Source organism: Archocentrus centrarchus, chromosome 22 (genome assembly GCF_007364275.1).
Source record: "Archocentrus centrarchus isolate MPI-CPG fArcCen1 chromosome 22, fArcCen1, whole genome shotgun sequence".
Taxonomy (NCBI): Eukaryota; Metazoa; Chordata; class Actinopteri; order Cichliformes; family Cichlidae; genus Archocentrus; species Archocentrus centrarchus.
This window is the reverse complement of record NC_044367.1, coordinates 6,572,699-6,597,080: the sequence shown is the minus strand read 5'-3', so window position 1 is coordinate 6,597,080 and position 24,382 is coordinate 6,572,699. Positions and strand designations below refer to the sequence as shown.

General features: G+C 42.0%; 3 protein-coding genes across 12 annotated transcripts in view; 2 read left to right on the top strand and 1 right to left on the bottom strand.

Annotated features, from left to right (window-relative positions):
- Positions 1–8,832, top strand: part of hectd1 (HECT domain containing 1) — a 42,624-nt gene extending 33,792 nt beyond the window's left edge. For 3 of the 4 annotated variants that reach the window (XM_030718271.1, XM_030718270.1, XM_030718269.1), the window contains 13 exons: positions 59–113; positions 220–448; positions 1,120–1,202; positions 1,682–1,809; positions 2,444–2,645; positions 2,825–2,962; positions 3,595–4,079; positions 4,854–5,012; positions 6,383–6,461; positions 6,576–6,669; positions 7,545–7,695; positions 7,771–7,915; positions 7,999–8,832. In XM_030718271.1, coding sequence (XP_030574131.1) covers positions 59–113; positions 220–448; positions 1,120–1,202; positions 1,682–1,809; positions 2,444–2,645; positions 2,825–2,962; positions 3,595–4,079; positions 4,854–5,012; positions 6,383–6,461; positions 6,576–6,669; positions 7,545–7,695; positions 7,771–7,915; positions 7,999–8,136 — 2,086 coding nt within the window. In that variant the 3' untranslated portion in view covers positions 8,137–8,832. The remainder of the gene's footprint in view (positions 1–58; positions 114–219; positions 449–1,119; positions 1,203–1,681; positions 1,810–2,443; positions 2,646–2,824; positions 2,963–3,594; positions 4,080–4,853; positions 5,013–6,382; positions 6,462–6,575; positions 6,670–7,544; positions 7,696–7,770; positions 7,916–7,998) is intronic. The other variant, XM_030718268.1, reaches the window with a different exon arrangement.
- An 816-nt stretch (positions 8,833–9,648) lies between these two features.
- Positions 9,649–13,548, bottom strand: ap4s1 (adaptor related protein complex 4 subunit sigma 1). 6 transcript variants are annotated; one of them, XM_030718279.1, is made up of 6 exons: positions 13,423–13,548; positions 10,717–10,872; positions 10,554–10,640; positions 10,404–10,472; positions 10,179–10,190; positions 9,649–9,922 (listed from the first exon to the last, which is right to left on the bottom strand). In XM_030718279.1, exons 2-6 carry the CDS (start codon positions 10,852–10,854, stop codon positions 9,794–9,796), a joined length of 435 nt encoding a protein of 144 aa, XP_030574139.1. In that variant the 5' UTR covers positions 10,855–10,872; positions 13,423–13,548; the 3' UTR covers positions 9,649–9,793. The 6 variants fall into 6 exon arrangements, with proteins under 6 accessions (XP_030574139.1, XP_030574140.1, XP_030574135.1 ...); XM_030718280.1 differs by lacking the exon at positions 13,423–13,548 and adding an exon at positions 13,042–13,229 and having other exon boundaries at positions 10,179–10,216; XM_030718275.1 differs by lacking the exon at positions 13,423–13,548 and adding an exon at positions 13,042–13,216.
- Positions 12,498–24,382, top strand: part of strn3 (striatin, calmodulin binding protein 3) — a 36,049-nt gene continuing 24,164 nt past the window's right edge. For both annotated transcript variants that reach the window (XR_004019025.1, XM_030718273.1), the window contains exon 1: positions 12,498–12,806. Coding sequence is in view for 1 of the 2 variants with exons in the window: in XM_030718273.1 (XP_030574133.1) it covers positions 12,549–12,806 (258 nt within the window). In the remaining variant the exon portion in view is untranslated. The remainder of the gene's footprint in view (positions 12,807–24,382) is intronic.

Here is a 24,382-nt window from a genome sequence, read left to right as displayed (position 1 = left end):
CAAACTCTACTACATTTGACAGATGTTTGAGTTTTTTTGGCTTCTGTTTTTAATGTAGGATAATGTACAGAGAGCTGAAGGACTCTGATAAAGAGAAGGAGAGCGGAAAGATGGTGAGTCGCATGCATCACATTTTTTTCTCCATATGTTTAGGAGGAGGAGAATGTGGCCAGATATCTGATGCCTTTTTATTGACTTCTGATCTGTTTCCCTTCTCAGGAGTTCTGTGAACACACTATTGGGGTCGGGGGCCGTTCTGGTGGCCTGAGCCCCAGTTCGGTTTCAGCCAATCAAAGCAGTGAGATTCTGGGCGGGGCCAGGGAGGCAGCGCAGGCAAAGGCAGGATGCAGCCAGAATGCCTGTGGAGTGGAGGATGTGCTGCAGCTGCTGCGCATCCTCTACATCATTGGAGGAGACTCGTCCACTAACACACGCACACTGCAGGAAGGTATGAAAACACACACAGTCACATACTGGAACACACTGTTCATGCTGCAGAGCTGTAGGATCTAATGTACATGGCTGTATTTCCCTTAAATTATCTTTAGGTATATTTTAGGACTGTCAAACATACACTTTCCACTTTAACCACAATAGTGATTATATGTAGTACTTGAGTTTGGAAGGAACTTGGGTAAGTAAAATGTAGAGCAATTTTCCCACATGCATGGCAGGAAGCAAATATTCCACATAGCACAATCAGACATTAGCCACTCAGATCAGACCCTAACCTGCCAAAGTTATGGAGCACAAACTCAGGGTTCTAGCTAGCACCTGAGCGCATGGCTCTGCACCTTGCTGAGGTAACATCACCTGAAGTGCTGTATGGTTAAAATATGCCTTGTAGTCTAAAATGCCTTGAATGGTGAGTAAAAGATTCAACAAAAATTGCTGTATATAACAGTACGTTACATACATGAGAACATGCCTGAAGAAGACTGTTTCCTGCTGCATGCTACATGTGACGGCTGCATCCTGATCTGGTTCTTCTGACATTCTTAAATTTGAGTGAAAACAGTTTTGCAATTATATTCATAAACTTATTTTGTTCCAAACTAAAATGGCAGCTGTTCTGTAAAGCAACATTTTCCCTCCTCAAACTTTAAATTGTGTTTGCAGATGTGGACGAGCTGCAGTTCAACGCATCTCCTGAAGACTTTACCAGCAAGAAAATCACTACTAAGATCCTGCAGCAGATTGAGGTCAGTTTGTTCTGTTTAACGTGTCATTTATGTGAAAACCTCGAGACTTCCTTTCCCTTTGTTTACATCTTGCTAGTTGTCGGGCAGAGCAGTATTGCAGTTAACTAAATACCACATTTTATCTTATTTATCTAAAAAGTTGGCTCTTCAGTTTTGTCAAAAATCTTTTTCTGTTAAATCAACACCGAAACGCTAACATAATGTGTTTATAGTGCGCAGCCTGCACCACCAGGGTGTTGCACCAGTACTCGTACAGAAATGATTGCGCCAGGCATAGGAATTTATTTGGTTGGCTGGTCATTCAGTTCTTTTTACTAAATGGCACTTTACTTTGATACTTAAGAACAGAGATTAAATGTTTTACTTTGTGAAATGTCAGGCAGCTATGAAAAAGCTAAATGCCATGCGAGTTCAAGCAATTGCCATACTTTACTTGTTCAAGACCTCAGGTTGTTAAACTGAATGTTGTGGTTTCCCAGGAGCCTCTGGCTCTTGCTAGTGGAGCGCTGCCCGATTGGTGTGAACAACTCACCTCCAAGTGTCCTTTCCTGATCCCTTTTGAGACCCGACAGCTCTACTTCACCTGCACTGCCTTTGGAGCCTCCAGGTGAGTGTGATGCAGGGGTGGACAAACGTACCAGACATAACTTGAGGCAGTTAGCTCAGTTCAATTTAGTTTAATTTGTATATCACCAGTTCATAACGATAGATGCCTCAAAGGACTTTGTATGACAAGGTACAGACCTACAATATCACACAAAACCTCAGCAATTAGATGATCCCCTGTGAGCCGTACTTGGTGACAGTTAAAAGGAAGAACCCACTTTTAAGAGGAAGAAACCTGTGGCAGAACCAGGCTTAGCCATCTGCAGTGAATCCAGTAAAGACCTGCAAATTCCAGAAGTGAAACAGAAAAGTATCAGGCAGAGCTGACAGCCATGAGAGAAACATTTAGTATTTTGATCATCAAAGACAGCTGCTATAAAGGTTTTGGCCTTATTTGAGTTTAGTTCTTTAAACCTTTTCACTGTTTTTAGGTTTTCTTTTAGAACTGTTTCACCAGAAATAATTTATGTCAGTACATTTAAAACCTCCACTAGTGAGCATTCTCAGAGTCATTCATCTCTTATCAGCTGTTGAATTTGGCCTTTAATTTAAACTTTGGCCAGTGACCAAGGTTAAAATTGACCACGTCCTGTTGCTGGACTGTGTCCAAAACTCTGACCCCACTGTGTCTGCAGGGCAATTGTGTGGCTCCAGAACCGGCGAGAGGCGACCATGGAACGTTCTCGGCCATCCACCACAGTGCGGCGGGACGATCCGGGTGAGTTCAGGGTGGGGCGACTCAAACACGAACGGGTCAAAGTCCCCCGAGGAGACTCGATGATGGAATGGGCTGAGTCTGTCATGCACATCCATGCCGACCAGAAGTCTGTGCTAGAGGTGAGAGGTGGTTTGTTTTTATTAACCTGATAACTGGTGAACAAAAAACAAAAATATCCTTTAAATACTAATAAATCACTAAAGAAAACATTCTGAGTCTACTACTACATTTGCAGCACTCAAAGTAATTATCTGACTGATTTGCTGGTCTAAGTGTGTCTGTGTTTCTGTGAGTCCAGGTGGAGTTTCAGGGTGAGGAGGGAACGGGTCTCGGTCCGACTCTGGAGTTTTATGCTCTGGTGGCTGCAGAATTTCAGAAAACGTTGCTGGGAATCTGGCTGTGTGACGACGACTTCCCGGACGATGAGTCACGACAGGTTGGACTCAAACATTCACACAGTCACGATTTAAACATCAAATTGTTAAAGCAACAGTACTTATGAGACATTAAACATGGTCAATGTTTCAAATAATTAGGTTAGCGTATGTACACATTTTCTCTGTGGGCCAAAAGCTCAGGCTTCACATTTATTCACACACACATATACACAAACACACACATGTAAAATAGGAATTTAACATATCACTTGTTTTGTCTCTCAAGCAAATAAATTACTCTCAAAATATGAAGGTGGAACCATAACTGTAAAAAAGTGACCCAAAGAACATTTACATGATCATTTGTCATGTGTGTATTTGCAGCTGCTGAAATATCAATACTGGCCTATCTTAGTAGCTTTGATCAAATGTGAAGGTGAAGTTAAAAGCCAGCAGGTACTGAGCAGGAGGCATGAGCTACAGTTTAAAAACGGGATAACTTTTTCAAACATTCTCCAACCAGGCAGGTGCTTTGTTTATGTAAGAAGTGCTGCAAGAATTAGTTTTAAAAATGAGGAGAGAGACAAAGGAGGAGGCCTCTCTCCCACAGCAAGAAAAGTGTGTGTGTCTTAATTCATTTTAGTGTAACCTACCAGAATAATCAGAGGTCCCTCCTGTGCTGGTGTTTCAGGTGGATCTGGGTGGTGGTCTGAAGCCTCCGGGTTACTACGTGCAGCGTTCCTGTGGTCTGTTTCCAGCTCCATTCCCTCAGGACAGCGAGGAGCTGGAACGAATCACCAAGCTCTTCTACTTCCTGGGCATCTTCTTGGCCAAGTGTATCCAGGACAATCGGTTGGTTGACCTGCCAATATCACAGCCCTTCTTCAAGCTGCTCTGCATGGGGGACATCAAGTCTAACATGAGCAAGCTGCTATACCAGTCTCGAAGCTCACCGCAGGGTCACGACCCTGAGCGGCCCCACCTGCAACCTTTCCTGCTGCTGTCTGAAGTGCAGTCGGAAGCATCCACCGAGGAGAGCCAGGAGACCTACTCAGTGGGCAGCTTTGACGAGGATTCAAAGTCTGAGTTCATCATGGACCCACCAAAACCCAAACCACCAGCTTGGTACCACGGCATCCTGACCTGGGATGACTTCCAGCTCATCAACCCGCACAGGTTACACAGCAGCTTTTAATGTCTAGCTTTACTCTATACCTGACAGCACAAGTTTTACTCAAGCAGGTGACCCCAGCTTACTACTGAACCTGAACACATCCTGTGTGATGTAGACACAGCTGCTGAAGCAAAGTCTTCATAAATCCATCAGAAGCATGGTGTAAATATTAACAAATCATTTTTAAACTAATTGAGGATGGTCAGATTTAAAGGACTTTAAAGGTGCCGACTTTGAAAGGTTTTCACGGTTAGTTTCACATATGCAGCATTGCTGCTTCTGAATTCATGATAAAGTTTACTTTAAAATAAGTTTGTAGAGGTTTATTGCAGAGGACCATTTAGTTTGCTCTGTGCAGCACGTAAATAAAATACCAAATAGTCTCTAAGTATGTTAATGTGCAGCAACATTAACAGACTTTGACTTTTCAGTGTTTTGTACCAAGGTGTGACTGGAAAGTGTCTGACGACACTTAAAGGCTTGTGTTAACATCTGCACAGCCTGCTGTGGTTTTATAATGTTTGATTAAACTGTTAAAGTGGTGATGATGTAACTTTACAACTGATCAGTTATTGTGAAGCATGACTAAAGCCTCATTCAGACAGAGCATGGATCTGTTTTGGTCTGCAACAGAAAGACAAGTGTAGAGGTACAGTACTAGGGCAGGGAATTATAAAATCATAGAGAAACCTGAAAGGTCAACGGTAAAATAACTCCAGCAGATTTTTCAAAACTCACAATGGCCGTTTGCTCTCTCTCCTCATGTCCTCCTGCAGGGCGAGTTTCCTGAAGGAAGTGAAGGATCTGGCAGTGAAGAGGAGGCAGATTCTGGCCAGTAAGAGTTTGTCTGAGGATGAGAAGAACACCAGACTGCAGGATCTGATGCTGAAGAACCCACTGGGCTCTGGCCCCCCCCTCAGCATCGAGGACCTCGGGTGAGAAAGCACACACACAAAGATGCTGATAGTGTTCCAACAGCAGTAACACTGTCAGCATGCTTAGGTGTAAAAGTTGGTGAAGAGCACAGTGGTCAGAAATAGAGAGTTCATAACTTGAGTTAACTGTGACACCTGCTGATTGTAGTCCTGTCGGTGTAAAGACCATCACAGTGTCTGATTCATATAGCAGATAGAAAGAGGGGAAAGTTTAACACTTTCCAGCAGCCAACACAAAAAATCTTTCAGGATTGACATTTTATTCTGACATGAGGAATAAATTGTTCTGACAGGTTCCTAGTGGTTTCCATGGTCATAACAATAACTGATCATGTATCCAGCTGAAATCTTTACCAGCTTTTTTTTTTTTTTTTTTCTTCATGGATGATGAAATAGTCCAATCTTTACTAATGTGCGAATAAGTGCTTACTTGTTAAAGAGAGTGCATTGTGCTCTTTTATTGTCACCATATTGTAAACAGTCCTCACAAATCAGAAAACCTACTTAATAAGAAGCTGAATACATTTCTGTTTATCATTAGTGAAAGCAAAGGTAAGATTTATTGAAATCCTTTTCCACACAGTAGTCATGCAGTGTTTGTATCTTGTGGAAGCTGCTCTGGAGCCATATAATTGGTCAGATAATTTAGGTGAATGTTTCAAAAAGCAACGACAGTGCAAACACTGTCCAGTTCAGTGACTCCATTTAGTGGAGGTGAGCTCTTCCAGACAGCTGCAGCTTCCTGTGCCCAACACACTTACCAAAGCAGCCTTACCTGTATCCATACTGATGAGTTATGAGAGATTTCACCCACCATACAGCTGCTATGAAAGAGATTAGCTATTCAAAGAGGTCCCATTATTATTACCAGGCTGTAAACATAGTTTTTAATGGTGTAAAGTTGCTCATTTTTTACATGGGAGTTTGAGGGGGTTTACTCTCTTTTGGAGCCTGCCTCAAGTGGCAGCTAGAGGAGCTGCACTTGAGTGTTGGCTTCATTTTTCAGCCCCACGCGTTTCTACTTGCTTGAGTCACAGCACACACACCGGAGGCTGAAATTAAGGAAGTCACTTTTCAGTTGGCATCAATAAACGTCTGACCTGATGAACACAGTAAAGGCCTTGTGCTACAGTCCCCAACTGAGAAGCGTGAATCCCGTCAGGAGGACCGGACAGACATGCCTGCTGAACTGAGTCTTACTTAGAAACATTTAGAAAGTCTAAATGTTGTCTGTGCAGTGTAAATGATAGAACGCTTGAGTTCAGTATTTGTAGTGAAAGATTGTTCAGAGACACCAGAAAGTTTTGTTTTGTCTTTTTCCATGTGCCATGAGCCGGATGTTTGACAGCAACTTGAACTTTTCTCTGCAGGTTAAACTTTCAGTTCTGCCCGTCCTCCAAGGTTCACGGTTTCTCTGCTGTGGATCTCAAACCAAATGGAGATGACGAGGTAAAAACACCAGAAGACAAAGTTTATGTAGATGGCAGTGCCTTCCCATAGTCACAGAACTTTTGCACATGTATTGAGTTTATGCTGAAAATGTCTGTGTGTGTGTGTATATAGATGGTGACCATGGAGAATGCAGAGGAGTACGTGGAGTTGATGTTTGACTTCTGCATGCACACCGGCATCCAGAAACAGATGGAGGCCTTCAGAGGTAAACGTGCAAAACTGACACATTACTTCTTTACAGTGTCCTGTCCACAGCGCGATGCCATCATGACTTATTTGCATGTTTTTTCCGAAAAACCTGGGTTTTCACAAAATTAAATATTTTCTTGTTATGAGGAAAGAAGTGACAAAGAAAAGTAAGAAGGGGCCTGTTCACAGGCACCACTGACTAAACCTAATTGGATTTTTAATTTCAGTTCTGCTTTTGGTTTCTTGTGATTATAAAAACAAGATACTTTGGATGAAATTATTCCTTTTTAATGCAGTCTCTCATTTTGTCTTATGAATCAAGCCCAACTAACTCACAGGTTAGTTCAGCTTTAGCCAAGATCGTGGAAAAAGAGCCTTTGGTCAGCAAGATCTATGTCAAGGCAGGGAGTCAGCATATTGATCCAGGGCCACACAGGAAAACTGCACACATCAGTACTTTCAGTTTGGATACGCAAACAGTTGCCGGTGTATTCTCACACCTATTTAAAATAAAGAACTTTCATTTGGGGCCACGCAGCGAGGGGTAAAGCTGAACATATGCTTACAACCGTAACTTGCGACCTGTGGTCGATTTAATTTTTTTACCAGCAGAGCTTAACACCCCTTTCTTGCTATTGTCACAACTTACTACCTAGCAACTGCCATGTTTGCTGCTTGCAGCTGTATTTATATAAAGGTTCTCATTCTTTCAAGCAACTTTTTAACTTATATATATATTTATTCTCATTGTAGACCCTTGTTGGATTCTCTCATCTCATCATAACAGAACTGATTCTATTGTGCCCAGAAAGTTTTCTGGTTCTTTATATCCTGCCAGTTAGCTAAACTTGTGATTTCTTCTAAAAACGAAATGTGTCCTCTCCTCCTCAGAGGGTTTTAATCGAGTGTTTCCCATGGAGAAACTGAGCTCCTTCAGCCATAAGGAGGTGCAGATGATCCTCTGTGGCAACCAGTCTCCTTCCTGGACTGCTGATGACATCATCAACTACACCGAACCGAAGCTTGGTTACACCAGAGACAGGTATGACATGTCACATAAACACTAAGGGAAACTTGGTGTCATGACATCATGGATTTAACCTCTCCTCTTCTTCAGCCCTGGCTTCCTGCGGTTTGTGCGAGTCTTATGTGGGATGTCATCTGATGAAAGGAAAGCTTTCTTGCAGTTCACCACCGGCTGCTCCACCCTGCCCCCCGGTGGCCTCGCCAACCTGCACCCCCGCCTCACCATCGTCAGAAAGGTAAGCTGGCTCTCTGATTGGCTCTGAGCCTGCTAATAAAGGTAGTTTTGACTGTTTAAGCTGATTGAATGCCGCCTCCTCAGGTGGATGCCACAGACTCCAGCTACCCATCTGTCAACACCTGTGTTCACTACCTGAAGCTGCCCGAGTACTCGTCTGAGGACATCATGAGGGAGCGCCTGTTAGCCGCTACCATGGAGAAAGGCTTCCACCTCAACTGACCGCCGCCTCCACACTGAGCATGCTTCTCAAGTCATCTGTCCGTCTCGCATCGTGACTGACAGATCAGCCAGCCAATCCAAACCAGCTGACTGACGGCCGGGCCTCCTGCTACAGGAGGAGGGGGGTTTATGTTGCAGAAATAAAATGAAAGAAAAGCTCGTCACATCCTTCACACCTCTCTGGCCTCCTTCATCAGTAGCAGCATCATCTTCCTCACCATCCTGAGCTGCTGCTGCTGCTGGTTTGCTCTCAGCTTTGATGCTGCAGGCTTGTGTGTATGTGCTGATCTCCTCCTCCCGTCTGTTCTCAGTTTGGTGCCTGGTTTGACTCATAGCTTCTGTTTTCACTCTTTCCTGAAACATCCACGGATTCTCCTCCCCATCCCCAATTTATTGCTTTTTGTTTTTGTGTGCGTGCGACAGTTCTCCGGTTGTTTGACCAGGTGTAAAGGTCAAAGGTCAGAGATCCTTTGGTGTTTATTTTACAATGAAGCTAGAGGACAAAAACACTGGTTGTGTGCAAGGCACATCTAAAGAGAAAGATTAAAAAAAAAAAAAGCTCTGCTATCCCTGTATTTTCTTTGTATATTATAAACATTTATTTAACTCAAGTTGCAGTTTGAGGTAAACAGATATTTTCAAATGTGTATGCTCCAAAAAATAATCATTAAAAATGTTTGCAAAGTATAAAATAAAGATTGAGTCCTGTGGTCTGTGGAAGAATATGAATCTTAGATGATTTCATTCATAACCTGGAGTGAGCCTGACTTGTTTGAAAAACTGAAACTTCACTGCAGTTATGAGCGCAGTTTGATCAACATGACGTGTCTACAAAATATTTACTAAAGCAGATCCGTCCTGCAGACCGATCACCGAGAATCAGCAGGTAGATTTGTTTTAGTCTTTTCTAAAATTTTCATGTTTCAGTCTTATGATGCAGATCTTGTTTTATTAGAACTTTTTTTTTTTGGCCACAGCAGCTTTATTCGTAGTAGCAAGACAGGAAATGGGGGTAAGACAGGCGGGTAAATTGGCAATAGGCTGGGACTTGAACACGGTATATGCATGTGGTCACCAGCTCCACCACTGAGCCACCCTATTAGGACTTTTTATAAAGTTGTATTGAATTTTTGTTCATTTCCTTACATGAAGACATCTAGATGTGATTTTTTTTTTTTGTACATTTTAAAAATAACTTTATATTGTAAAAAAACTTTTCCCTTTGCATAACTCATACCAAAAAAAACCCCCAAAACAAGCAGGTTTTTTCATATTTTACACACATTTTATCTGTGTAAAAACAATTCTGGTCTGTCAATGCCCCAAAACACACGTGGATGCTGACAAGACAAACTTAAAGGGCTTCATTCCCCTTTTATTTCAGATTTCCTCCTGGATGAGTTTAAACTGGCCAACTTCAGAGGAAGGCTTCCTGCTCTCAGCTGTGCAACTGAAACATCTGGATACACACTGTACAGATGTGTATTAATGTACTACCTGGAGTTCATGTTGGAGTATTTTTTTTTTTTTTTGTAACATCAGTACCTTTAAACAGGCTTTAAACTCAGACTGTAAGCTGCAGGACATCACAATTTAGTTCATCAAATCCAGGCCCATCCTCGAGCAAGCAGAACAGTAACTTCCTCTCCAGCGTGTGTCAGCTGTCGGTCATCTTGTCGATGGCGGTGAGGGGAGCGAGGATGCGACTCTTGTTTGTTTCCACAATGTGTCCGTTCTGGATCATCTCATCCAGGATGACATGAACTCGATCCAGGTTGAACATTATCTGATGTTGAAGGGTAAAGGAAACAAGGGGGAAAAACAGTTTCTGCTGATGGGTAACTTTTACATAAATATTTAATCTCAGCACTGAACCTGTTGTTGTCTCAAAGAGGTTATTTTGTGTTCAACATCTGAGCCAAAAAAGGGATTTAAAATTACTTTATAAGCAATAAAAGATTTGGCTTTGTTAAAATATGCACTGCATATATTGGCCTCATGCTAAAAGTAGTGTGTGCAGTTGTGGCTTGCTTTAAGGATACGTCCAGTTCACTCTGTAGAGAGACAAACAGTCAAACAGCTAGTTAAAATAATTTGTTGTTAGACATCTCACAAATTATACAAGAAAGCCCAACCTGAGTGCTAAGAAAACCCTGGAAAACAGTGAACACTTGATTTTGAAACTATTATAATTACTTCAAATGCTTTAAAGACCTGCAGACACCCTGACACTGGATCCAAGAGTTTTTAACCCTGTTCAAACTCACCACCCGGCTGAAGTATTTATCCAAGACCTCCACAAAGTTATGGACCAACTCATAGATGGACAGCTCATTCTGTGAGAGCAAAGAGGAGAAAAACGTCCTGAGGACGGAAACGCAGAGGTGTAAAATGCTGTAAATCACCGCCACACTCACCTCACTGTCTGTGATGCCCACCACGATATACAGCGCAGCATACTGACGATAAACCAGTTTAAAATCTTTGTACTCCACAAAGGAACACTGGAAACAGAGAGAGTTTAGAAGAACATGTTCTATTTTTCTTTTTTACTAAACGTCACTGATAACTCACAGATACCTGATCTTTCTTGCGGCTCAGGCAGCAGCGGACTACATCGGCTTCAAGCGCCGCTCTGCGGCTCAGCTCCACAGGGTGGTAATACCTGGATAGCCTGGTCTGACCCTGGCGGTTCACCATTAGCACGAACTTGATCATTCTCCGATGGACTGCTGGCTGCAGAGGGACCGATATTATCAGTAAAGACCACAGCCCCTTGGTAACAGATATTACAGTATATGACATTTAAAGCTTTCTGTTAACGTCACTGAAACCTCGAAAATTCTTCTAGTTGTGTAGCAATGCAGAAGTTGAATCTGCGGGTTTATCATTACCGGGTCACCGGAGTATCCAAGCAGCACATGAAGCCTGTAGCAGCTGTTTCTACTTACCCTTTAAATACAGTATAACCTTTTAATATGGTCGGGAAACTGTAACACATCAGCCATTAAACGGACCGTTTGTTTTACTTACCGGCAGCTGTTAGCTTGTGTGAGCAGCTATATGAACTCCATCAAACGGGCTAAAAACAGGAGCTTCTTTTAACGAGTCTGGAGTCTAGTATTATTTTAAACACGATGCTGGCGGTTCACAGCCTCAAAGTCAGATTAGGGTGACTGAGGAGCTTCGGGTATGTTTTACAATATACAGCCACGGAGACTCGTTAGCATTTCTACCGCATGCGCAGATGGACGGCCACTGGTGCGTTCCCGGATAACAGTAAAATTTGTAAAAAGAAATGAATAAAACAATAGTGAAATAAATAAAATAAAATAATATAAATAAATAATAAAATAAATATTTTCTTAAAAAATTCCCCTGAAATGTATGCTCCACTATAGTGTTACATCTATAGAGTGTTTTGGGCAGCATTCGTTATTGTACTTAAGTAGAATTTTCAGGTATATGTACTTCAGTATATATATATATATATATATATATATATATATATATATATATATATATATATTTAAAAGGTCTCGTTACTTTAGGTTTCAGACATTTGGGAGTTATTATTTTATGTTACTGCGCGCCTTCAAACATCATACTGATATGAGCCTAAATGGAGAGAACAATAACACACAACAGACAATTGGATGCATACTGATATAGCCATTTCCGCTCTTTTGAAAGAGGCAAAATATGTCCTTTAGACATAATTTACTGTACTATATTTAGGGGTTAAAATGGGTCGGAACGGCGTTTTTGAAGCAGATGTTCATAAGCTGTCGTCGCGGCACCTCAGCAGATAAAAGGAACAAGCGTAAAGGGAGCAAATCTTAAACAAATACCAGCAAACAAAGGAACTGTTTCTGTGCAGGTTGTCACATAATGTGTCTGGTAGCTAAAGGTAACGCTGCTGTATTTCCCTATACAACTTTATGTACATTTACTCCACTATTTTTCAGTTACTGGCTCAATTTTTTTCTCCATAAGAAACAGAAGGCGAAAGAGTTGCAATTTACGACGTCTTCCTTGAGCTGTGAAGGTTCCATAATATATTTGGATAACAGGAAGGGAAAAGGAGGATGGATGTGTCCCGTCAGGCATTGCGGCTGGGTTCTCCTACCTTGACCATCGGATCCACAGAAACAGAGAGAGAGGTCGGGAGAAGAGAACAGTAATGGCGGCCGGCTAGCTCCACATACAAACACCACGTCCCCAATCAGCCGCATTCACCGCATCGCTCCGGGGAAAGCCAGTTCCACACAACACAGCGGAGCCAGCGAGACGGGCACGGAGCGGAGACACGGGCTTTAGGGGGCGGGGATCCCTCAGCGGACCGTTGCTGCCTGTGGAGACTTTGCTTCTACTTTTCTATAAAGAAAAAAAAAAAAAAAAAAAAAAAAAACATGGACGAGCACCCCGGCGGAGGAGGGGTCGGAACGAGTGCCCCACGACAGCCTCCGCAGCAGGGGAATAACAGTAGCGCTAATCCGCCGATTGGAGGCGGTGGCGGCGGAGCAGTCATGGTACCGCATCAGCCCGATGAACTGCCTCGGCCGCAGCAACAGTACACAATCCCCGGCATCCTGCATTACATCCAGCACGAGTGGGCCCGGTTCGAGATGGAGAGGGCGCACTGGGAAGTGGAGAGGGCCGAGCTTCAGGTTAGCCCATCCAACTTAGCACTGAATTCCAACCAGGCTAACCCCAACAACAACAACAGCATGGACAGTGTGTTTGTAGTCAAGTGGGTTCAAAGAGGCAGTTGCAATGTTTAATTTTGCATTTCACCTTTTAGTTAAGAATGGCCACGGCTTATACTGGGGCGAAAGCGGCTAAGCTGGATATTTGTAACCCGACTGGCTAAAAGGCTAAGCTAAAGGGTCAGCTCCGGGTTACCGTTAGCTTCATGTCGGTGTCAGGCTGATTTAGCAGGTAGCTGAAGCTGTGGAGCGCTGTTGTTGCCATTTTCCTCTGTTAGCTGATTTGTTCGTATGAAGCTAAAACTTTCCAACTGTGGAGTTGAGGTCAGACGATAGCCAGTAATGGAGAAGTGAATCCAACTGACTGTCAGCTATGTAATCCCAGGCATTTTAGTTTGTCACGCTAGCTAAGTTAGCAGTGTTATTAGCTAATGTTGCCTTTAAGTCAGCATTGGGGCCCGAGTGACTGTGCTTCACAGCAGGTAAAAAAAAGAAATTAAATCAAGGAAAAACTGTGTCACGATTTAAGTTATTCTTTTCAATGAAACTGAATAATAAAGTCAGGAAGTTAACTTACCAAGTTAATATTGCAGGATAAAAATTCCGTGACATTAAAAAGTTGTAAACCGGGTACTCCGGTTTCCTCCCACAGTCCAAAGACGTGCAGTTAGTGGGGTTAGGTGAATTGGTGATTCTAAATTGCCCATAGGTGTGAGTGTGAATGGTTGTCTGTCGCTCCGTGATAGCCTTGTGACAGGCTGGCGACCTGTCCAGGGTGTACCCTGCCTCTCGCACTATGACAGCTGGGATCCCTGAAAAAGGATAAGCGGAAGAAAACGAATGGATGGATTTTGTAGGTTTTAACATCAGAATGTGATAATGCGGAACATTTGACTTGTATTTTCATCATTAATAAAACTCAAATTTATAGGTTAAAAAGTGAAAGAATAAGAATTAAAAACATATACTTTAAATTTCAGTGTTGTAAGATAAAAGGCACACTTAACCTATGAAAGTTTTGGGTTAAAATCAGATTTAAAAAGTCAAAGCTGTGAGAAAAGTACAAATTTGCAAAGCCAAAAATAAATGGTAGAAAGGTGATTCTGTTAGCATAACAGAGTGTTTCACGTTTTCATAATCTCTGGTGGTAGAATTACTTTCACCTCTTTGTTGTGTGCTGTACTAACATGATCGATGGTATTAAACCCCAAACAAAACATTTTTACACCAAGTAGATTTATAGATTAAATTCACCCCTCTCCCTATGATAAATAATACCCTGGTTTGTTTGCACATGTTTTGTAATAACTGAGGCTAATTCTTTGATTTATAGAATGAATTATTTTCAAAGCTTTCATCAGTTTTGACAGGTATGCATGTAACATCAATTCAGTGTTCCATATTCTCAAACTAACAGTTTCTTAAAGCTACTGAAGACCACTGTTTAGAGTTTATTCAGCATGAAACCATCAAAGAGGACTGTCTCAGAACCATTGATTACAAAATACAGCCCAAAGCAGCTCTCTCAAATCAGTCAGGAGATTAGAAAATGAATCAGTAGCTAATTTGATAACTCTTATCTTTCAATTTTGTTTTAAAAAAAGGCCCATCCCCAGAATAACACAGGCTTAACGGCACAATCACAAAGACTGTCGTTAAACTTGTGTTATTCTAGTAAGGTACCTTAGCTAATGTAATGGTTGAAGCTTATGTCTAAATGGTTAATTGATCACCTGTAGATTTGACAGCTTCATCTTATACTTTGGGACCGGTTAATTAAAAGTAATCCTCAATCAAATTAGTCATCACTGACAGTCATGGTTTCTTGCTGCCAAGAACTCAGCTTTATTTTAGTCATGTTATTTGGGAGTTTGCAGGTTTATCTGTCAGTACAGGAGAAATCTTTTTTTTTTTTTTCTTTTCCCCCCACAGTCTAAGAATGCAAACTTCAGAGTGCAATGAACAGAGCTGAGTGTGTAAAAGCTATATATTATAATCACATTGACTGAACTGTCAGGAATGAAGTTTGGATTTGGAAGTTGTTGTGAGCCAAAGATTTCCGGTCACAAGTCTGTTGTACTTCTCTCCTCCTGGAACAGAAATGGAAGGAGTTGCTGTCTCTTAACTATGGCAAAAATGTAGGTTTACACAATATACTCAGAAACTGAGGTTCATATCAAACTGTGGAACAAGGGAACATACAGTAAAGGCACAGCTGGGAATCAAACCTGGGACTCACCACTAACGGGATTTGTGCCCCAATCACTCTTCTGTAAGTTCATCCGAATAAGCAGTTTCTGACATGTTAATAGGGTTTGGAATCACAGAGTAAACTGGCCCAAAACAGATGTCGGAGGAAGATGTTGAACAATTAAAAAGAATCAAAAAGGTTCATCAAACAATTCCTGTTATTTTCTAATTAGATTGAGTAATTGATTTGTCTTTTAAATGTCTTTAAATAAGCACAAAACATCAATTTTTGTCCAAGGTGAAAGTTTGAAAATTAAGGTGGTTTATTTTGATTAAAAAAAAAAAAAATAGAAATGTGCTCGTATTGCAAGATTGGGTGGGTGGGAGAAGATTTTTGATTATGAAATCAGCTGCAAACCAATCACTGTGTGTTGCAGTGTCACTGAAAGCCTTTGCTTTCTTTCACAAACCTTCATCAAAATGTTTTTCAGGCAGTAGTTGTGTTTACGCAGACTTCTTTGTGGAGCAGAGTGAGGGAATCGTCATTGTCACAACACAAGCTGAGATTGGCGGTTGGAGTGGAGGCTGTGTGTGTGTGTGTGTGTGTGTGTGTGTGTGTGTGTGTGTGTGTGTGTGTGTGTGTGTGTGTGTGTGTGTGTGTAATGACAGGCTCAGCCCTCACAATGAAACTTGGCTCTGCTCTGACTTGATGCTGGATGCCTTCAGCGTGACTCTGTCAGAATTCCCGATAAGAGTGCATCACACGAGCAGTTGCTGAAGCTTGACCAGAACGAATAAGTGAAGGTGTGAACATGGAGTGCAGGACGATGGGCCAGTAAAGTCATAGGTCACTGATTCATTAATACATCAGAACAAACTGCCACTGAATTAATGTGAGTCTATGAAATCACAGAGAAAAGAAGGAAAAGGTGTAGTAAGTAATGAGTTTAAAGGCAGTTATGGTGTTGGACAGTGCTCTCGGACACCATCAAAACACCGTCTCCCATAGGTGTTAGTTAGCTTGAGGTCATAGCATATGATTTCCATTATTTTACTCATCCAACCATTCAGTGAGTCCTGTGGATTAAGGTGTTTGCATCCTGGATAGACAAATTTCATCTTAGGATAAAGGCAATCGCTCAAAAGGACTTTGTGTTGATTTGGAGTGAGCCTTGTGTCCGACGGGGACCCAAAACATACCAGCAGCATGCCCCCCTACAGCATAACAGAGCCATTAGTGCCACTCACAATAGAGATGTGATTGACTGTCTCAAAGTGGTGTTATCAGGCACAGAAGGCAGCTGTTTAAAAGGAAAACGTGCTTAAACAGGAAGTCAGTCTTGAACAGTTCAACCTGAATGGCTGAGGTTTCATTCACAGAGGTCCTCCCTGTTTGTAAGAATTTGTATGTGGGAAACAGACAAGTAAAAGAACCCCAAAATGAGAGAAAGAGACAAAAATCATTAACAATTAATGGCCCTGGTTGATTTTATGTCTTTTTGTGGTCGTTTTGAGACTTACTGCTTTCCTGCATGGCTGCTTTGCTTCGTTTGCTGGTCTTTTAACTGAGCTCTGTGATATTCAGTCATTTTATGTAGCTCACAGAGCATATTGAAGAGAGACTGTAATGGAAGGACTAAGTCTGGCTAAGTGCTCCCCATTACATTCTGTGAAGGGATCGCTGATCATAATGTGTGCATCAAAGTACTGATCAGTTGTGATGCACACCACTGCTGCAGTGTGGTGACCCTGAGCTTGGATCACTCTAGGCAGGAGTTGTCAGACCAGTTTTCTCAACAAAAGGACTGATAGTGTTACTGAGACACTGAGCTCAGATGGAGTGAAAGAAAAAGTTTTTTCTAGTGTCCAAAAACGGCAGCACTTAATCCTGGAATCACCATTAAAGCCTTTACTGTGAAAAAAGCTGGTGGGACCTGTTCAGCAAACTCCATTGTAAAGAAAAGTGAACTTGTTAGCTGCTTCCATCTGTCACCGTTTGTTTTATACAGTGAAATATGTACAGTAAAGCTACAGAAGTTCCAGTAAAATATGTAGATGAACTAGTCTGACACGATGTTTAAATCAGGCCACTCGCTGAAGGCTGACGGCAGCCTTCCTGCTTTCTGTCACAGTGATGCCTGCAGCAAGCATGGGGTTTATGAGACCATATTTATTTCAATATAAACTTAAATAAATTATTAAATAAATTAAATTGGATTAATATTTTAAAATATAAAAATAAAAGCTTTTTTCCCCTTTTCACAGGCAAGTAAAAATATACATTGGCCAGCCACTGACCTGGGGCTGTTAGGTCAGACCCTGAATTATTAATTATGAACATCTACATCAGGGATCTTCAAATCCAGGCCTCGAGGGCCGCTGTCCTGCAGGTTTTAGATGTGTCTCTGCTTCAACACACCTGAGTCAAATATACAAGTCATTAGCAGGACTCTGGAGAAGTTGACTGCATACTGAGGAGGTAATTCAGCCATTTGATTCAGGTGTGTTGGATCAGGGACACATCTAAAAGTGCAGGACACCGGCCCTCGAGGCCTGGATTTGAGGATCCCTGATCGACGCCATCGGAACATCTGCTTTCTGGAGCAGGAAACGTCGCGTTAAAGCACAGGGCAAACCCCAGTTCTGAGAATGCTGATATGCTCGCCTTTCTTGATTGCAGTCACCAAGTGTACGCACAAGTACACACACCAAATCTACCTCATCCAGGAGATACTGTTAGAACTCGTTTTGTTTCCTCTTAATATAAGAAAGCCTTCCAAGAAGAGTAAAAGCTATTTTACTGCAATACCTTCATTTAGGTTGCACGTATAACTTATTTTGATGTTACTGTACTTGTGATTATGCATTTTTTTAATGTTTAAATCTGATTTTAATGAGGCTAGGGCTGCAACTATTGGTTATTTTAGTAATCTAGTATTCTATTGATTATTCCATTGATTGAGTAATTGGATAAGAAATACCTTTGTCTTATTCATTTGCATATTTTAACTTCCATAGATTTGCCCCAGTTTTTTGCTGTGTGAAACAGACTGCAGTGGATGGAGCAGGTACAAAGTTCTCTGTTCTTCACTTGTTGATCAGGTGGTTGATGAAGGACCTCCAGCTGTTTCCCAGTAAAGGTTTAACAGGAACCAGCGCTGCTGCTTTGGACGCCTTTCGCTCCACCTGAGCTCACATGCTAGATAACGGCTCCGCCTCTTTGCGTGTGCCACGTGTGCAGACAGCTGCTCCTGTTGTGTTATCAGTGTTTTTGTTGAAAAAACTGGGGGCTGCATGAGCTTAATGTTGTAATACATTGTATTCACATGCACCCTCCAAAATATGTTTCTACAGTAGGTCTGTTTTTAGCTGCTAATCACGGATTAAAGCATAAACAATATTTTGATGGAGCCTCTCTGTTCTGAACGGGGTTATCCATCATTACCAAATAATCGCTAGTGCTAATGGCGGCACCCGCTAGCAAACTGTAGTGATAGCACTCTGTTCTGGTAGCTACAGATGCAATTCTCAGCCCAGCAAGCATAACACACAACACAGGTGTAGACGGCAGCGGAAAAGCGTGGAAAAACGTGTCAGTGATGATCCACTCGGTGTTAAAGGGTTGTCTTTTCCAAATGATGGAAATCCGTCGCAGCGATGGAGAAATTTAATGCTGCTAATGTGGGTGAAACACTCCGCTTACACACTTATCGTATCAGTTTGTTCAATTGGTATTTATTTGTACAAAAATATACAAGAACAGGACCAAGATCGCTTAAAAAAAAAATGCATTGCCATTATTCAGCTTCAGTGTGAGAGTCTTAACTGTGCTCTGCGCTGTCTCACTGTGAAAGTGATTTATGCATTTGTGCTGTAGGTATGCTGTAACCGCAAATGCTCCTGAAACCCTACAATATAAATTATAGCCTGATGTCCACCTCCAAAGAAAGGTAAATGCACGTTGCATCAACATAGCCTGCAACAACCAGGATTGGCCCCGTTCAGTACCTTAAAGCACTTCTGCTGCAGGTATTTTTCAAATCAGCTGGAAGAGAAACTCCACCACCAACTAGTGTGTTGGCAGTGAAAGCACACAAGTTCTCGTGTTTATGAGAACATAAATCCCGCCAACTGCGTCAGCCACGTGCATAGGCTACATCATGGTTTCCACTGAGTGTGATGACAGTAGTGAAAGAGATAAAAGCAGACAGGAGAAACACTGTTGTATCAGCTCACTTGTCCACAGTTTGGTTAAAAAGAAAAAAAAAAACTATTAATATCACACAAATAGGATCTGTCAGTGTCACAGGTGTGAAGTGCCTTCAAACTGCCCCACCCTCTGATGTTGGCTTCCTCCATGCAGTGTTAGCAATCCTGCTATATAATTGAGTTAAATAGGTTGGTCCATGTCACTGTTATCTGATCCAGCTTTTTGAGTCAGGATTGGACTGATATGTGATCCAGTTATTGGATCAGTGCATCCCAAGATAAAATTCTCCCTCACTGACAGATTTTTTTTTACCTGTGCACGTCAGAACTCTGATCTAGTTTGAAGTCAGACAGGTGAGTTTCCATTCAAGCTGTACAGTCACATAAGAGTGTAACTGTGTGTTCTAAAATCCTGTCTCAATCCACACAGAGGCTTTTTAATCCGTTATTGGGCTAATTTGCCTAATCTTCACCCAGCTTCAGATTTGTTGGCAACAGACACAAATACCCTGAAGAGTTCCAGAGTGGTGTTCAGTGTAGTTGCTGCGACTGTTAAAATGGAAGAGCTTCCTCTGCTGAACAACAACAAAGAAAATCCCAGTGCACACTCCAAATACATTTTGTCTGTGTTGTATATGCAAATTCATAATGAATAATAATAATAATAATAACACCTGTTTTTTCTTATTTGTGCTCAGTTGTGTTTTGGTGACATGGACTCAGCAAGGCTGCAGTGGCCGTTTCTCAGGCTCAGTGATATGATCTTGGGCTGTCAAAAAAAAAAAAAAATCTGTGCACCAATACTAAAAATTACCATCTGATTAAATAGTCATTTGCAGCAGTATTGATAAAAACAGTGCCGTTTTTGCCTCGTTCAGATAACACAAAGCACCTGCAGACAGACAATGACAGCCCCTCCCCCCACTAGCAGCTAAAGTAGTTGATGTCCACAACACCGAACAGTAAAGTTACGATCAAGAATTAAACATGAATGTGTGGCTGGCACACGCATTAATGTTAGCTGCTTAAATCTTGATACTTGGGAGACACAGCAAACCTTCTGGTAATGGCACGTATTGATGTGCCATCCTGGAGGAGTTAGACTACCTTTCCTCTCCTCTGCTCTTCTCCCTGTATACCAACTGCTGCACCTCTGACCACCAGTCTGTCAAGCTTATTAAGTTTGCAGATGACATGACTCTCATCGGACTCATCTCAGACGGGGACGAGTCGGCCTACAGGATGGAGGTCAAACGTCTGGTGTCCTGGTGCAGCCACAATAACCTGGTACTGAACGCCCAGAAGACAGTGGAGATTATAGTGGACTTTAGGAAGCACACAGCCCCTCTACCCTCCATCATCCTGACTGACACCCCCATCACCACAGTGGACTCTTTTCGCTTCCTGGGAACTACCATCACCCAGGACCTCAAGTGGGAGCCCACCATCACCTCTGTCGTCAAAAAGGCCCAGCAGAGGATGTACTTCCTGCGGCAGTTGAAGAAATTCAACTTGCCAGCAAGGACCATGGTGCAGTTCTATACTGCCATCATTGAGTCCATCCTCACCTCCTCCATCACTGTGTGGTACGCTGGAGCCACCACTAGGGACAAACAGAGACTACAGCGCGTTGTGCACTCTGCTGAGAAGGTGATTGGCTGTAACCTCCCATCTCTCCAGGACCTGTACACCTCCAGGACACTGGGGCGTGCAGGTCGGATCACAGCCGACCACTCTCACCCTGGGCACAGACTTTTTGACCCTCTCCCCTCAGGCAGGAGGCTACGGTCCATACGGACCAGAACCTCCCGCCATAAGAACAGTTTCTTCCCCTCTGCTGTTGGACTCATGAACAATTACCCTAAGACTGTTACCACCACCCTCCACAAACGCTGATGACCCTATGTCTATGCACCTGTCTGATTGCACTGATGTACATATTAGTGGAATATAGTTTACATTCTTTTATCTTTTAATAAGTCTCTGCACTGTATATTTTGTAATTTTGTAATATTGTGTTATAGTCATAGCTCTAATATCTCTGTATATTTGCAATTTGTATACTTGTATATTGTCTTATAGTTTTTATACTTATTCGTTTTTTTTTTTCTGTAAGCACGAAGTACCGCAGCAATTTCCTAATGCTGTGAACCTGTTCACCCATATGGCAATAAAACCTTCTGATTCTGATTCTGATTCTGATTCTTTGCAGCCTCTGTAGGGTCCAGATATCACCTCAGTAGTGACACTGATCCTAGCCAAATGCAAAACTAGGGAAAAAATGTCAGTGGGCCCCCACCTGTAAAACCATTACAGTTTTGGGGGTTCAAAAATGGTAATCAAATATCTTCCTGGGTATCGGTACGTATCAGTTTGTTCCTGTTTGCTGTGTAAACTGGACACTCTTACCAGAATCTGCAGATTTGAAGATATGTGGCAGAATAAGCTAACAGTTTTGTTGCTAATAATTCAAATAAGCCTACAAAAAACCTCCACTGTGGATGTATAAATCAAACTGGCAGTGTATGGGAGCAGTTTGCTGTCTTTTAAGAATTTACAGAACTAAATTTGAGCTTTGTTCATGAGGCGGTACTAAATCCAAAATCTCTGTGTGATCAAGATCAGGTCAGAGGTTGTCTTTGTCACCTGGAGAGAGTAGCTGTAGATGGGGGAGGGCATGTTTTGGATGGCAGGGCTGTGGTGGCCTGGCCTACTGGGACCTGTTCTGACAGCCTGATCCCAGCTGGGCTCTAAAAGTAGACCAGCCCAAAAATAACTGCAACACACAGAGACTGAGGTCCAAATACCTGTCAGTCACAAAGATGATTAAACAATCTGTGACTTTTTCTTGTTTCTTTAAACTTTAATATATTTGTTCTTTAAAATTAGTAATTTTTGAGGATTGAAGAGTTTCTCTGGACTTTGACGTGTGTTCCTGTTTCTCGACGCATTCAATGAGGACATTTCCTGTTGGTGTTTGGTCACTGCACAACTTTGAAAGGTTTAGTCTGTTGTCTTAGGGCAGGTTGTCAGTGAGGGTCCTCACAAAGAGAACAAGTACAAATGTGTGTGTCTCATGATGCAGTTGTTCCGATGCCCCAACCCCCACGTTCAGACTGGTCTTATCTGTCAGTGTGGCAAATCTGGGCCAGTGAGCTCATTTCACACACACACACACACACACACACTCCCACACACACCTTTGTCATCATCATCACCACCCCAGTGCTCTGACTTCACTCAGGTCCCTAAGGAGTGCTTGATTCATGCACACCAGGTGCACTGGCTGGGAGGGGTTTGGTCTTCAGCTGAGAACTGAAACCTTTACAGATCCAGATGAACTGGCCTTGAGGAGACTGCAGCAGCCTTTCACAGATTACTGTGATCGACAAAGACTCACACTGCAGGATATTTTCTGATTGGCTTAAAGTCACTCATAAGTCTTATCCGGTTTTACCCCTCTGCTGGAGTTTGATGAAATATTGATAATGCTATTTGGTTGGTGAATATAGCATTAACTATGAATACAAGAAATAAAGCCAGTTTCTTTCACAAAAATTCTTTTTTTTTTTTTTGTGAGCTAATGTAACAGTGTGGTTTATAAAACTGGTTAAAATTTCTGGCTAATCGGCTTATGTTGCAGCAGCAGACACAGCAGTAATTGAGTTTGTCACGTCAGTTTCAACTGTTTAGGACTCTTAGTGAAATCATCTGTTTGCACACTGGACATTATGATCCCAGCCTTTATTGCTTTTTGTGTGTTCTTTTGTTCTTGGTGTGTATGTTTATCTTTACATTTAAACATTAGATCCCAATTTCATAAACCTGGATTAGCTTTTATTTTAGTTTAAAGACAAGCTGAACCTTTCAGCAGCAGTGATCAGTAGCCATTGTTACTCTATATGGTGAGAAGTACTGGGCCATCTACAAGAGCTGCTTGGCCATGGAAACCCATGCTGTAAAGCTCCAGGTGCACAGTTTATGTGCTGTTAATGCTAGAGGAGGTTTGGAACTCTGCAGAGCGTTGACAACTTTTATGCACTGTGCACCTCAGCACTCACTGACCCCACTCTGTAGCTTTATGTGGTCTGCCACTTCTTGGCCAACTCTTCCACTTTGCTATATTACTGCTTACAGTTGATTGTGGAATATCTAGTAAGGAAGAAGTTTCACAAACTGACTTGTTGTATTCATGGCATCTAGTGCCACACTCAGATTCAGCGAGCTCTTTACAATGACACATTCTTTCCCAAATGTTTTTAAAAGCAGACTGCATGGCTAGGTACTTGATTTAATACACCTGTGGCAGTGGGACTGAAAACACCTGAACACTGCTGGAGGTTCCATTATTCTTTGGTGCCTCAGGCTTCAAACTTGACTCTCTGTCGCACACACACAGTACACAGCAAAGAGGTGGTGCTGCAGGGAAAAAATGAACCAAGGTGGAGCGAAAGATCGCTGGCTACACTCGTTATTCTAAGTACAGTCAGAGCCTTTGCGGCTAAAACCAAAATAAGGGCTCTTTAGAGAATGACAACATTTTTGTCACGATAATATAAACCGCTTTGAAAAATTGAAACCAAAACCTGTCTCGTTGTAGACTAACTGCTGGGTTAATGTGCCACATATTTCTAGATTTGGTAGGTTCTTGTAAGTAAACTTGGGTACAAGCTGAGAAAGCGGTCGTCTCCTCTTTTCATAGCAGAGACGCCTGCACAGAAGAATCCGCCTCAGCAACAAACAGGAGATGACAATCGTGTAATAAATGATGTAGTTATTTTTAAAGAACAAGATCAGGAGCATCGATAATATAAATATCATATTTATACAAGAAGAGCAACAATTTTCAATTCAGTTTTTTTTATATAGCCTTAAATCATAACAGTCACTTCAACGCACTTCATGTTTTAAGGTAAAGACCCTACAACAATATAGAGAAAAGCCAACAATCAAACACCCACCACATTGCTAATGCAACCTCAGAAACTTAAGAAAAACCCTAAATTGAATTGTAAAGCTTAATGTGCACTTGAGGATGACTTAGGGCTGCACCATATCATGTTGTCAACAATAATACAGGTATACATTTTTATATGATATAAAAATGTCATATCACAATATCATTGCTATACAATATC